At 30.1% G+C, this 14,666-nt stretch overlaps 1 protein-coding gene across 1 annotated transcript in view; it reads right to left on the reverse strand.

Moving 5' to 3' along the window:
- Positions 1-6,280: 6,280 nt before the first annotated feature.
- Positions 6,281-14,666, reverse strand: part of LOC129225692 (ceramide glucosyltransferase-like) — a 44,768-nt gene continuing 36,382 nt past the window's right edge. Inside the window, exon 9 of the mRNA XM_054860169.1 lies at positions 6,281-14,552. Coding sequence (XP_054716144.1) covers positions 14,379-14,552 — 174 coding nt within the window. The 3' untranslated portion in view covers positions 6,281-14,378. The remainder of the gene's footprint in view (positions 14,553-14,666) is intronic.

The raw sequence follows: 14,666 nt of genomic DNA on the forward strand, positions 1-14,666 counted from the left end.
TGTATATTCATTACGGGAAACTATTTACAGGTTACGTTCCTACAATAATTACTATTTACAGAATTTGTAACAGTATAAATATTTTTAAATGAATGAATAAATTATAATAAAAAAAGATAATGCTGGCACATTTTTTGTGAAGTATATTACAATACTAGAAAATATTTGCATTACCATATTTTTAAAGAATTAAACAATTGATTTTTTTTCTTTTTGAACCAAAATGTATTTACTTCCAAGTATTTCGAAATAACTTTTCTGTGATTGCTTCTCAAATATAAATCTTATTTCTTTTGCGTAATTAATCAGTTTCAGTTAGTTACAACAAATAGTACACCGCGCACATAGGTATGTAGGATAACTTGAAATTAATTCGATAAACCCAAAAACAGTTACAATTTTAGCCTCATCAAATGCAAATCAACAAAATTATAAATGTATTTAACAACATGTTTTAAAATATTCATTAATACTTACAAGTGAACATGAGCGGAAGAAAATCTACCTCCATTACAACTGAATAAGTAATCCCAAGGGTTTCGTTTCATTAAGTATAAACACGGGTGTTGAAACTATTCACGCTTGAACACACAATATATACACAATATGTACACAATATATATCTAATTATGGTCGCATTGGAAATTGTAAAGAAGCAAATGGTTGTTAACTAACTTAATAGCTGCGTACATCGTCTAAAAAATCAAGGGCAGTCCAAAATGCATAGGCGTAAAATTAGTTTCGACATATTTTACTACTCTCTAGACATGAAATAACAAGTAATCCAATGCTAAACAGTTGCTCACTGCAGCAACCATAGATAAAAAAAAAATAAGTTCTCGTTATTTCCGACTCATTGGCGCCCGGGTTGGAAGGATGAAATAGGTTTCGAAGCGTTGCGTCATCACTTCCGCTCTAGATTTCTTGAAATAACAAAAAGCTTTCTGAATATTGAGGTATTCGCTATTGGATGAAGGATTCCTACTATTTCGGAAACGTTTCCGATATATCGAGAAACTTTTCCGAAATTTGTTACAGTGTACGTTTGATAAGTACTGTAGACAAAATTTTAGAGTTCAATTATAAATACTTTTATTTTATTTTTATTTTTGAATTTGACAATTTTTTGCAGTTTGATAATGCATAATTTAATAATTAATTAAAATAATTGTGTAGAAAATATGCCATAATTCTCTTTCAATTTTATCATTAACTAATCATATTCATTAGTACTGAGTAAAATTTGCAAAGATAAAACGACATTTAAATAGGTTTTATGAAGGTTTTATTAGCCGTCCTGTAAATAGGACGATGGTAAAATCCCCTGCTATGCGCGCTCCATACAAAAGTAGCTTAGCTGTTGGAAAATGGAGTGGAAAACTTGATTGCCCTCTTTCAAAACTCAATACTATGAAGTTTTCTCACAACAAGAGTTAAAAGAGCAGGTTTTTGGGGATAGTAGGGAGTTTTTTATTTACAAATGTATCATCCGCACTTAATACGTTGTGACGCTACCTTCTGGATTGAGGAAAAATATTTGCTGTTCGAAGTATGAACGCTGATCTCAGAGGCAAATAAATTAAAGAAAGAGTACATGTAGCATGTTGAACAAGAAATTATTAACAAGTGAACTAGTTATAGAATATGTAATATCATAGGAGGCTGAACCCATGAGAGTGACCTTGACTTGAAAATATTGCCATCTGATCCAGATATAGTCACTTATGATGAAGAAATTCATGAGAATAATTCTAGCATTCTGTATAGTTACGCTGATTTTGACGAAAATCTTCTAGACTCCTTCAGCAATAAACATTTCAAAAGGAATCAACACTAATGGAGAAATGAATATATCAAAATAAAAACGGCCTAAGTGTGTACTAAAGTTTGCATAACTTTATGAATCACTTTCAAATGAAAATCGTCAGAAGATATTGTTGGACATAATTTCATTCATAATTTAATAAAAACACTCGTGAAACTTTTCGAGAGTGTGGTCGAAAATATGATGAAAGCTTTAAAGGATAATAATAAGTAACCCTGGTCTAAGAACAACAACGATTTTTGTTTGCAAACATCAAACACCTTTTGGGCATAATGTTATGTAGCGGATATTATATAACACACATGGAAATGGGGAAGATACTCCCGATAAAGGAACAACTTTAGTTCTTCAATTTATGTCATGAAAACAGTTCTTTCATATCAAGCTGTTTTTACAATTTGATGATAACTCTACTATTGATTTAGATAGCTACTGTAAAGTTCGCCTAATTTATAATTTTTTGAATAAAGTTTTTCGAAAAATTGGTGTGTTTTCTGAGCATTCAACAGGGTGGCGACAGGAACTGTGAAAAAAAGTTCCCTGACTTTTCCCTGATTTCCCTGATTAAGTTCACCAAATTTCCCTGATTTACGTTACCAATGATAATGGTTTTCTTTCTTTGCTCTACTTGAAATCCATTGTATGTTTGTATAAAATGCAGTATTTTAAACGTTTTAAGTTGTGTAAAGTTGTTGAACTAAAGGTATATTTTAAAAAAATGCTACTTTTTTAATAAAATGGTTAAAAAAACATATCAAGTCATTTTTTTGGGGGGAAAAAAACCCTTCAAAATAGAATATTAAATTTTTCTACAATGGAAAGATTATAGAGAATTTAAAAAAAGAACTTTATTTCCAGAAACCACTTAGCATAAGAATTTTAAGAAACTATTAAAATCACTCTTAAAAACATATGTGTATTTATGATAGAACTAAAAAGTAATTGAAATTATTTTGAACTAAATTTTCAAACAGTATAATAATTATTGCAAGAATAACAAGCAATAGTGAAATAATAGAAGTAATGTAGTTATTCTTATATAACTAATTGACATATTTATGCAAAACAGATGAAACCATTTGACATCCATTCATATGGAGCTTTCACTAATCAAGAACATACTAGATTTTAATGAATGAATACAGCATTTTAACAATAAAAAATAAAGATATTTACTTAAGTTACTCAGTTAACTCTATTTCAAATGATTTCAGTATGTAATGAAAAAAAAAATCTTACATCGCTTTTGTAACAAACAACTTTGAAATGCAAGGGGGAAAAAAGAAATAAAAAAGCAATTAGTTAATTTCAAAATATATAAAAGAATACAACTTGGTTATAAAATAAAAGAATCACTTAAGTCCGAAGAAAAGAAAACCTTTATAATCTGCGGTGATAACAAATAATATAACGGCAAAAAACAAAGTTTTTTTTATTGAAAGTTCAATTTTATCAATCAAATTAAAAACAGGAAGAAGTAATAATTTTTAAGCTTTTATAGTATTAATTCAAAAACCAAAGATTTCTTCTTGAAATTCTGATTACAGTATGCTAATTACTTCGAGACAATGGAATAAAGGCAAAGGAGCTAAGGCATTAATGAAGGCTTCCTCTTTGCCTGTATGGTTGTTTATTTTACGTAGCATTGAAAGCGTAAAAGGAAATTTTAAGCTAGGTAAAATAAACAACCTAACAGACACAGAAGCAATCTTAGGAAGTTCATCCTGTGGGGAATAAGTAAGATTCAATACTTTGACAGGAAAAAAATGCACAAATATGCGGCAGTGTATAATCACACCTCATTAATTTTACTTTTTTTTTTGAGCAGATAATTGGCGGAAAATGCGTAGGGAATTAAAATACTTAATTTTGTAAAGCAAAAAAAATTTTTTTTCCTTCATAAAATCAATTTTCCCTGATTTTTTGTTATTTTTTCAAAATTCCCTGATATTTCCCTGATTAATAAAGTTCCCTGACTTTTCCCTGATCTCCCTGATCTGTCGCCACCCTGTTCAACCATTGTTGAAATAATTGCCCTTTATTTCGAAAAATAGAGATGAAAAATTTACACAAATGGGAAGCTCATGAAGTTTGGTAGTAAGCTCTCGATTGTCAACTCTTTTGGTGGTTACCACTTTCCATTTTATACTATATCAAGGAGCACAAAAAAATGATGTCCGATTCCGAAAATTTTTTCGACTGTCATAACAAAGCTAAAAGATGAAAAATGAAAAGACAGTTAGTAAATAATGCAATTGTTGATAATTTGCTGTCCATTATTAAAAATCCAGCAGGGCACAAAACATACCTTTTTTTTTGTCTTGTAATACTTTTGTTCATCTCAGAAACAAACAACTATTTTAAACGGAAACAGTAAGGGAAATTGGAATGAGATAATGTCCCGTAGAACCATCCAAAATCTTGAAAATTATGGGATTTAAACATCCGATAGGAAATTTCACATGAAGCACAAGATCACAGCTGTTCGTTGAAATGATGGCAAAGAAGTATCACTCATCAACAATTTCGAAAATACAAAGTTTTCAAAAAAAAAAAAAAAAAAAAAAAAAAAAAACAGACACAGAATAAGAAAGAATTGAAACAAAAAAGAAAAATATTTCATTTTGCACTTGTGTAAAAATGGTGTTTACTTACATGAAAATCATTTAGAAATATTATGCTTAAATATGTAATACAAAATGGTAACGACCGACCATAATTTCGAAATGCCTTTGAAGGGCATGCTGCTGACTGGATGCTGCTTGGAAAATATCAAAGCTGTTTGCTTCAGAAGAAGCCTTAATATGTATTGAAGCCTGTAGAAAAGTTACTATTGTTTACACGGGTCTGTGTGTACTTCTAAACATTGCTGAAAAGCAACTGTCTGTTCATCAAAACAAGACTCGAACCATACGGAAGAGCCTTTTGAAGCTGCAGACTGAAAACGTTTAGTAAAAACTTCGAACTGAAAGCAGCACAATAAGTTGAAGCATTACACTACACTGTAAAAAAATTCCGAAACGTTACTGGTTATTTCCGTGAAACGTCTCAGGATTTCACACGTTTTCACCTATTTCCCCGTAAAAACAAGTATCTTCACAAAAAAAGTTTCCTGAATCGCTACAAGTTGCACGCGTGCAGACTTTTCACTGTTGTGGAAAATATATTTAGCAACCAGTTTAAAGATTGAATGAGCGTGTTTATTAAGCGTATCGGCCTAATGTTGTGTACGGCCTGTCCAGATTGACTAAGCTCCCAATGAGAGTGAAAAAGTCGATGGATAGCAAAAGCCTTGCAAGGCAGGAATTGCAGGCAAGTGATATGCTTGGTTCCTTCTGGCATAGCTGTGGTCGTTTTGATTTTTATGGAGTCTTCTTGGTAAAGGAAGGTTCTAATCAATGACACTGAACCTACTTAATTTTTCTAAAAGGTTCTGAAGACATGACTGGGGAGATTTCGCACTTCTTCAGAAAGTTTCCAGATTAATTTCAGAGAGGTTACTGACTTTTAGCGGAAAAGGTTCCTGGTTTTTGCAAGATATGTTACTGTAAGAAATTGGGCACATCAGCTGCCTATTATTTTGCAGGAACGTTTTTGAATCGTGTTTACAGTGTAAGAAAAACAATGGCAGTTCAAAAAAAAATATTATTTAGGACTTTGCGTAGAGGATTTTTTTCCATTTCACCAGAAAGCTTGAGTGAAATACCAAATATACAGTAGTGGATTGTACCATCGTGCTATATATAGGACAGCTTGTAAAATGGAAACGAATACATATTTGGTAATGTTTAAAATTTTATGTGTATTCCTGAGGTCTCCTTAGTCTGTCATAATAATTTTTATGAAAAACATTAAGTTTTTCATAATGTGGTAAAATATGGGTTAATAAAATGGACAATATAGTTATTTTAATAAATTCCAAAACACGGGGCAAGATGACGAGCTCGTCATCTTGCCCCTCGCTTCGATCTGTCATCTTACCCCGGACTGTCTGTTTGAACGGATTTTTCTCCATTGCCATAAAAGAAGGCCACTAATTGATATTTATTCATGGTAATAGGTAGTATTTAAACTAAGTTACTTATAAATACTCAAGAGACATGATATATCTTATATGTATATGCAGCAGAACTTATTTACACATTCATAAAAGTTATACTGTGGCAACGGTAAACAATCAGCGCTTCAAAACTAACACAAATATCGTGATTTCAGCATCTCTATACTATTGCTGAACGGACAGCGGATAGAAGAGCCAGTAGCATGCAGTTGATGCAGTTACCTAGTGGAGAATAGAAAAATTAAGGCATTCGTCATCTTGCCCCGGTCTCCCCTACTTGTTTTTAATATTATACATTTCTAAAAACAAATTTGTAATTAAATGTTTTTTTTTTTTTTTGGACAGGCTACCTCATGTCATGTAAGTATCAAAATAAATAACAACAACGATATTAAGAGCAATTTTTACATTTTATTACAGGAGGGTGTACTTCATCGATCAAGCAAGTAAAAAGAGCACTTTGTTACAATATTCAACTTCACAAACAGTACTCTTTTGGAGGCCTCAGATGCAACATTTCTCCAAAACTGATAAAAAATGAAACTCGTTTGAATTATATTACATTTGTACAAGCATATAAAATCTAAAGACATGATTGACTATTGAAACGAAAAACAAGACCACTTTTCTCAATATTCAACGATGACCAGCAAAAATTAAAAAGAGCATTTTCTACAAAACAGGTGGGAGTGAAATGCAGTGAAATCTACAGTTCAATACTGTGTTGAGTTGTGAAAATCAAAAACGGCATTTCAAACATTATGCAGAATTGAGAGAGCTGATTAAATGAAATACATTGAATACAGGTTATATAATAGATTTCTTAAATGATTCAATTACACATTCCAAAATTCAAGTATGCAAAAATGCTTTATGGAACATTTTTTGTTCAGAAATTCAAATATTGCAATCATTAACTCTTTAAGAACTATTATGGGAGATATATAAGTTGAAGTTAATTTTGAAAATTATGGAATACAAATAATTCATAAAATATATTCTTTTCATGTAATTGAATTGAAATATCAGAATTTTAAAAACTTTAATTGCACCTATCATTTTCTTATGCCTTGTAAATTTTCTAACAAAAGTTATCACTCAAATACAGTGTGTTTGGCTAACAACAGTAAAGACATTGAAAACAGTTGACACAGTGCCAATGGAAAACAATGCAGGATGCGTCTTTACTCAATAATGCAGTTTAAATACTGCCTATGGTCACCTGCCCAGGTAGGTAATTGCATGGTATAAACATCATTTTACTTCTTATTCGTGAAAAGGAAGTTTGAAAGTTATACAATTGCAGTATAGTAAAGGTATATGTGAATAAAAAGATTTCATTGCATTTCATTTTGAGACAGGCAGCTAAACAATTTAGAAAACTAAAAGAAAGTAAATAAAATAGTATGTATTTTCATTCAAATAAAAATTGGAAATTTTATGTAAAGAAAAATAAAGGTATTTATATGGAAAAATAATAAGATTTATAAAGTGTGGAATAGAAAAAAAATATCACAATCATTTTAGACGTAACAAATATTTTGTAGTTAAATGATTTTAGCAATTGCAAAATGTTAATTATGTCTAAGTCAGAAATCTTAAGGCAAAAATTTATAATATATCATTTTACACGCATATATAAACATAAATGAACATTTACATACATAAATTATTACATACCATCAAGAAACCAAGCACATATCACATTTTTGTTTTTGCATTACATTATGTAAGAAATTAACAGATTCTCATAGAAATTCTTCAAAAGTTATTGGTTAAAAAAAATAATAAAAACAAGAGGTAATGCTTAAACGTTTAATTTCTACTCAAAAGAATTTTTATTCATTAGCACATTTTTTCTTTAACTACAAAGAATTCTTAAAACTTACTGATATGCCAGCATTTCTGAACAAGTATTGCCTATAAATTAATAAATAAGAAGAAAAATGATTGCTAGTGATAATAACACAACAAAAACATTACTTTATAATGCTTAAGGCTTGGCCTATCTTGTACAAGTCTGTAACATTTTGACACACCAATTCAGTATAATTGAAGAATACAGCCAGTGTTTGTTTTTAGAAGAAAAATTAGCAGCATGCGTGAATAAGTAAATAAGCTTTGGGCAACCTAATTTTACGCAATTACTAAAACTCTGTGCGGACCAAATCACATACGACGCAGTGAGGAGCAAAGGGATTAAGTGTCAAAATCAAAAATTTGGAGATAACCAGTACAAAGGGTAAGAGAATTTCTCCTCTGTTTTGTGGTAAGCGATGGTACTAGCAGCTCTGGTAGGTTCAGCTATATAGCATGACTTTGAAAAACTTCTCAATGCAAGTGTACCAAGGACTGGAAGTTAAAATGCATTTTACTCAAAACTTGAAAATGCTCACTTGCATCCATTTGTTTCTCACAGCCTCATATGTATGCTAACTTAGAGATAATGTATGTAATTTTTGGAATATTGTAAGGAAAACTTGCACTTTAAATTTCACATTCAAAGAAGCCTTTAAAAAGAAATGGAATGAAAAATTTTATTTATATCACAAGAAGGAAATCAAGATTTGGTGGATATCAGTTAAATAATGGAATAGTTACAGCTGGAGGGGGGGGGGGAGGGGGCGTTAAGAGATTTCTTTTGAATACATACAATAATTTTTTTTATATCTGCAGTAGCATGTTTTTATTTTGAATTTAGGTGCAGGTTTTCAATTTTAAGTCATGCATATTATGGGGTTAAAGCTCAAAATTTTCTTATAAATAAGCTGTGATGAAGCGTTTAATATAAAGCAACTTATATTATTTTAATTTTGGGATCCAAGTTACTTTTGAGTTGATTATGAAAGAGTCACAAATAATTTTATCTTTGTTTTCAAATCAAACCATCAGGCATATATTCAAAACAGTGGTTAGGTAGTATCAAACATTTTTAACAGAAAAATCATTCATCAAAATATGTTATGAATATAATCTTCAAATAATTTTAAAGATATACATTTTCTTTAATTTCTCAAAGTAGCCTGCCACAAGAAATTTTCTAAAATATAAAGGTATTCATAGCACTACTGTTTCTGCATTTTCAATATAATGCAAGTAAATACTGATAAAAGGAACGATTTGTTACTCTCAGGACACTAAAAACAATAAATGGCTTTGTTTAGCTTTCAAAGTAGCTAATAATAACTAAAACTAATATTCACACAAATAATTCTTTAAGCTATGTACAAAAAATTTGCTTGGACATTTCACCATTAAACATAGTATCTTCTATAATAAAGTTTATGGAATGTGATAAATGGGTGGGATTTTTAAAACACAATAAAATGAACATACGTCAAATACTAAAAAGGAACTAAAGTGCATAAAAATAATCAGACATCACTAAATACAACCAAGACTTAAAAACAAAATTTTTGAATTGCATTATACGACATGAATTGTTCAACATTTTAGATATTCAAAGATTTTTACATACTTATTTGGGTTTATAAATAGTGGTGTTCCCATAGGGTATACTCCATATATTCTCAAACATTTTTTAGAATTATAGCGTATACCCTCAAGCTTCAAAAATTTTCATTTGTAATTCAGATTCTTTCTTTGCATTTATAAATTTTCCTAAAGCAAAAATAATATATTTACGTTAACCACACTTTCTCACGTAACTTTATTTCTTTATATTTCTTAATACTTATTAAATCAACGCCTTTTGAACGCCTTGTAATCGCATATGCATACTGTGCATAATGGATTACTGGGAGTACAACCTCAGAAAAATTGATGAGAACATCACTGCTTATAAAACAAAATCTCTTCTTACAAGAAACATAAAAGTGCAACGTAAGAGAATAGCTTGAAAAAATTTTGTTAGTAAACAGAGTTTATACTGCTCAGTCCATTTGCAGGGATGTTATTTTCATATATATTGGTACTTTATTCTCGGAATTTCAAACATCAGATTTTAATTGTAACACATTTAAATATTCAAAAGTGTTATGTAACATAATAGAGAATATCAACTTTAAAAAAGAAAATTCCTGTATGCCAAAAAAAAAAAAAGTTGTGGGTGTGACACCCAAAGCTTGAAATTATAATTATGCAAATATATGCATATAAAATCATACCCATGCAAATGGATTGAGCGGTATATGGATGACTATCCAAAAGCTATCAGAAGTGTACAGTAGAACCTAGTCTCCTGAAATTTCAGGGGAAGGTAGAAAAATTTGTTTGAGACAGAGGTTTTTGATGAAATTTAATCTTGATTGAAATGGGAAAAGCATTTAATTTATGCTACAAATACAAGAAAATTGTAAATTACTAACATGGGAAGGGTTTGGAAGTTTTGAAATAAACAAGTTTAACTATACGCAACAGAGGCAAGATTAATAAACAGCATCTGGAATTAAGAAAATGCATTACAAAGTCAGATGTCATTTAGTTGCTGTTTTATGAATTATAAATTGAGTAAATACAATTTGTCCCCTTCTGGAAAAATTATCTCTATTGGGTGAGAGCACTGTCATATGCTTTACATACATCTGTTCGCTTAACGTGGCGAACGGACGATGTCTGAATTACGCTTAAGAAACTAGAGTACGGAAAAAGAGGTTCATCCATCTCAAAAAAGAAATTTGTGGAAAGAGGACAAGGTTACGATTCTGCTTTCGTTTCAGAGCATCAAGCATCAGCCCACCTCCCAGTTGTCCCTGTAAGGTTTATACGATTGAGAAAAAATTTAAAAACAATTCCCCCCCCCCCCAAACTATACTCTTAATAATAAAGTGGGTCTATTTTGTTGGTGGGTTCTATTTAGTATTATGTGGTACATTTTCGGTGGCATTCTATATAAAATCAGCGAATTTTATGCAATAGACTAGAATAAGGTATACGTTTTATAATATTCATTTAAAAAACATATTGTACAGACAAAATATTCTCATATCTTTCTTTCATCAATAAAAACTTACCACTGAACTTCATCGAAATCCCAACCTTGATGACGTGGAGTGGAGTGTTAATTGGAGTGTGAAGTTGGTGGAAATATCCTTTAAAGAGTTCTTTCCATTTATGGTCATGCCTTACTTCTGTTTAGAGGTTAGGTGGTTAGAAACTCATTCCCTCTGCACTCCAATTTTATAAAGCATTACCGCTTATGATACTTTAAACAAATAGCAACAATTTACTAAATCCCCAAGACCTGGAGGATATCTTCCCACTGTTTCTAGATAATGTTGTAGTAATTTAAGATTTCAAATATAAACCATAGTATTTTAATAAAATAATTTAATAATCGCCATAAGGAGCCATTAGGGAGCTAAGAATTTATGTTTTTTAAAAATTTCAACTTCTATTAGCAAATTTCATGGAAATTTGCAAATGTTTTTTTTTCCATCAAGTAAATAAGCCACTAGGTAAGATTTCACATAAACAATGTGACGTTGCTTTTGTTCAAATTTACAGAAAAATTGAGGTAGGCAAGATCTTGAATAAGTATACAATATTAAATAAGTGCCTTTCTGCAAATCTAGAATGCATTAGAAAAGAAAATTAGCAAAAATTTTCATCATTACATTACCAGACAAATTGATATTCTTTTAAAAAACCCTGAAGACAAAAATTTTGTTGCTAATGAAAAGATATTCGTAACTATTACTAACAATGTAGCTTAAAATAAAACCAACATATGACATTGTAGACAGCAACAAAAATGATAATGTTGATTACAAAAAATTCCAGAAATTATAAAGGCAATCACAGGGACTAAGAGTTATAAAAGAATCAAGGATAACAAATCCCCCCCCCTCTCCACAAAAAAAAGTATTAAAAACATTTTAAAGCTATTATTTGTTTCAATTAGAAGAACAAAATTCAATAAAATTTATATTGAATAAAAAAAAGTTTAAAATTGTATGTTTTTTTACATCACATCTGCTTCAGGAAACTCAGGTTTAGAGACAATATAAAAGCTTTTAAAGGGACCATTAGGATCATTATCCTTAAAATTACACTTCTTGGGCCGATATATTTTAAATACAATTTCAGCAAAATTTCTTATTTTGTCTATATGACAAAAATATGTTTCTTTTAAAACTTAAGTAATTATATATATTCAACAGCAGGAAACTGTATTTGCAAGTTCTTTTTTAAATACAGTCTTAAGCTTTGAAAAAAAAGCTATCTTAATAGGCTGTTACACCAACTAAGCACATTTCAACGTAGAAAAAGTTTGGAATATTAAAAACCTACTTTTAACTAGATTGCATAGCTGAGATCACAAAGAGATCAGTCTTTACCTTTTTCATTATTAAGAATAGTTAAATGCTACGTATAAATTGACTTTTAAAAAACTTTGAATAGAAAATTTTACGTTATTTTGCCTTTGATATCTGTGGCTTTATGATGATGGATAAATTAAGTACTTAACATGCAATTAGGAACTCTCTGTTTGAGAAAGTGCCACATTTTTGTTTTAAGCTATCAATGCAAATGGGGAGGAAAATAAGGGCAGTATAACAAAGTAGTTTTTAAAAACAAAAAATGAATCTTAAATATTTATTGATAAAGTATTATCTAGATATTTATATAGATAACCAGATTTCTTAAAATGTAGGGTGTCGGAGTGAGATCTTCAATAGTCGAAATTTGAATAACAAAAATACCAGGTGGAAAGAAACACATTTCGCTACAAAAGAATTAAAAACTATGAATGTTTTCTTCTGGCAGCAGTAGAGGGTGATAGTTAATAGCTTTTGAGCTAAGAAATTAAAGTAGCGACTGCACAGGAGAAAGTGCAGTGTTTGTTAAAGTAAGCTAGAAGAAAACCACAGATTTCCGTGAAGAAAAAAACTCTACCATAGACAACTAACAAGTGTGACATATAGTGGATTTTTGCAGAATGTCTAACAGAAATTTCTTTGTAAGGATGTTAAAGATTTTTTTTTTTTTTTTGCTAACCACAACAAACACTGGGCTCTTTCCTGTGAGGTCACCATTTTCTTTTTTAAAACTCAATTATAGCTAACAATTAGCACCCTCTGCTCCACATACTTAAACTTTTCATTCTTTTGCAGCAAAATAAGCTTAATTTCACCTTTTAGGTACTATTCTTATTAAAATTTAGAATAGTAAAGACCTTTCTCAGATACTCTATATATTTTTAAGACATAGATTTGTTATAAGGATTTCCTTTTAAAATTTATCTTTAGCAATGTAAGAAGAAATATTCTCAACATTAAAACTTAATTCATCATAGAAAAAAATTATAGGTTGCATGAGTTTTAACATAATAAATAACTCTTGTATGAATACATTAAATAACCCATTGATGACACTATTATTTTAGGGCGAGACAAGGAGCAGTAACTAAACAAAGTTATGAGTATTTCCTTTAAAAACTTTTCATACAAAAGACAATCTGCATGTCAATCATGAAAAAAAAAAAAAGCTTACATCCATGCACAAGAGCACAAAATGAACCTAAATAGTATTCGAGTGTATTAAGTAGTTTAATTTTAACTGAACATAAAAACTGTACAAGAATCATTAGGAAAAAATTAAATTTTTGCCACTTTAAAATCTAAAACTTACTGTACATATTAAAATTTAATATCTACATGCTCCATATTTTAATTTTCTTAAAACTTTTAATGATAATTTATAATTTATCATCAAATTAATGATTCAATTCCTCATGTAAACAATTACTTTGCTACACACAAGTAATACAAATTTAAAGAATTCCTCGCTATACACGTTTGTTGATGAGGGGAAACAGATGGAAAAGAAGGGTGCGGTTTGCTCAATAATTGTAAGAATTACTTTTTTTATTGAACTAGATCTATATTTTCATTCATTTTATCAACTAGACGGAACGTTCAAACTGATGATAAACAAAGGTGCATAAAACTTCATTTAAAGCACTACAGTAATTCAATTTTGTAACAAACCAATATAAAAACATACATAACATAAAATAAAACATAACAGGGGATAAAGATAGTACTAATTTCTAGTTTTATGAAAACAGAGTTGATTATATAATTAAGACCTTGTATTTCACTTTTGCATGAAAGTAGACAGAAGTTAAACCACAGAAATTAGTATCTTCAATCACATCTTTACAAAATCAACTTTAGTAATAGTCAACGGAATTTAAATTACTGAAAGTTATGGTAGACAAATATCATTTGGAGGCAGGATACGATACAAAAGGGGTAAAACAATTACTACATGATTATTTGAGCAAAGAGCTGTCCCTTTGGGAGGTAAAATAAATCACAGTAAGTGGACTCCTTTGAAGGAACTTTGTACAAAAAATTGTTCTGTACATCACAAGCCACAAATTTACTGACCAGCAGTTGAAAAAAATAGATAACACAGTTTTATAGTTGCCAGTTGATTTCATCAGGTACCTGATCTAGGCTCCAAACACTGGCTTTTTCGTCGCATCAATCACAAATTGAAAGTAGTCCTATCTAAATGTATAATCTAGATGCGAGCACTAACTTCTTCCGCAAGGCCTCCCCATTTTAAGTAAAATGTTCGAGTCCGCCACTGAATCTTTGGATCAAACAGTGCTACACAATAATGATAAAAAGCACCCAGTTCACGAAATGTCCAAGCTATTACAAAATCCATTTTGTTGAATGGCAGTGCATTGTTCTGAAAGGAAAGAATTTTTAATGCAGAAAATATTAAATTAAAGAGACCTAACATTAATAATTTAAAACAGAAATGACCAATTTATCTGTCATTAATTGATAATGGGTTCACATT

This window comes from Uloborus diversus, chromosome 7 (genome assembly GCF_026930045.1).
Source record: "Uloborus diversus isolate 005 chromosome 7, Udiv.v.3.1, whole genome shotgun sequence".
Lineage (NCBI taxonomy): Eukaryota > Metazoa > Arthropoda > Arachnida > Araneae > Uloboridae > Uloborus > Uloborus diversus.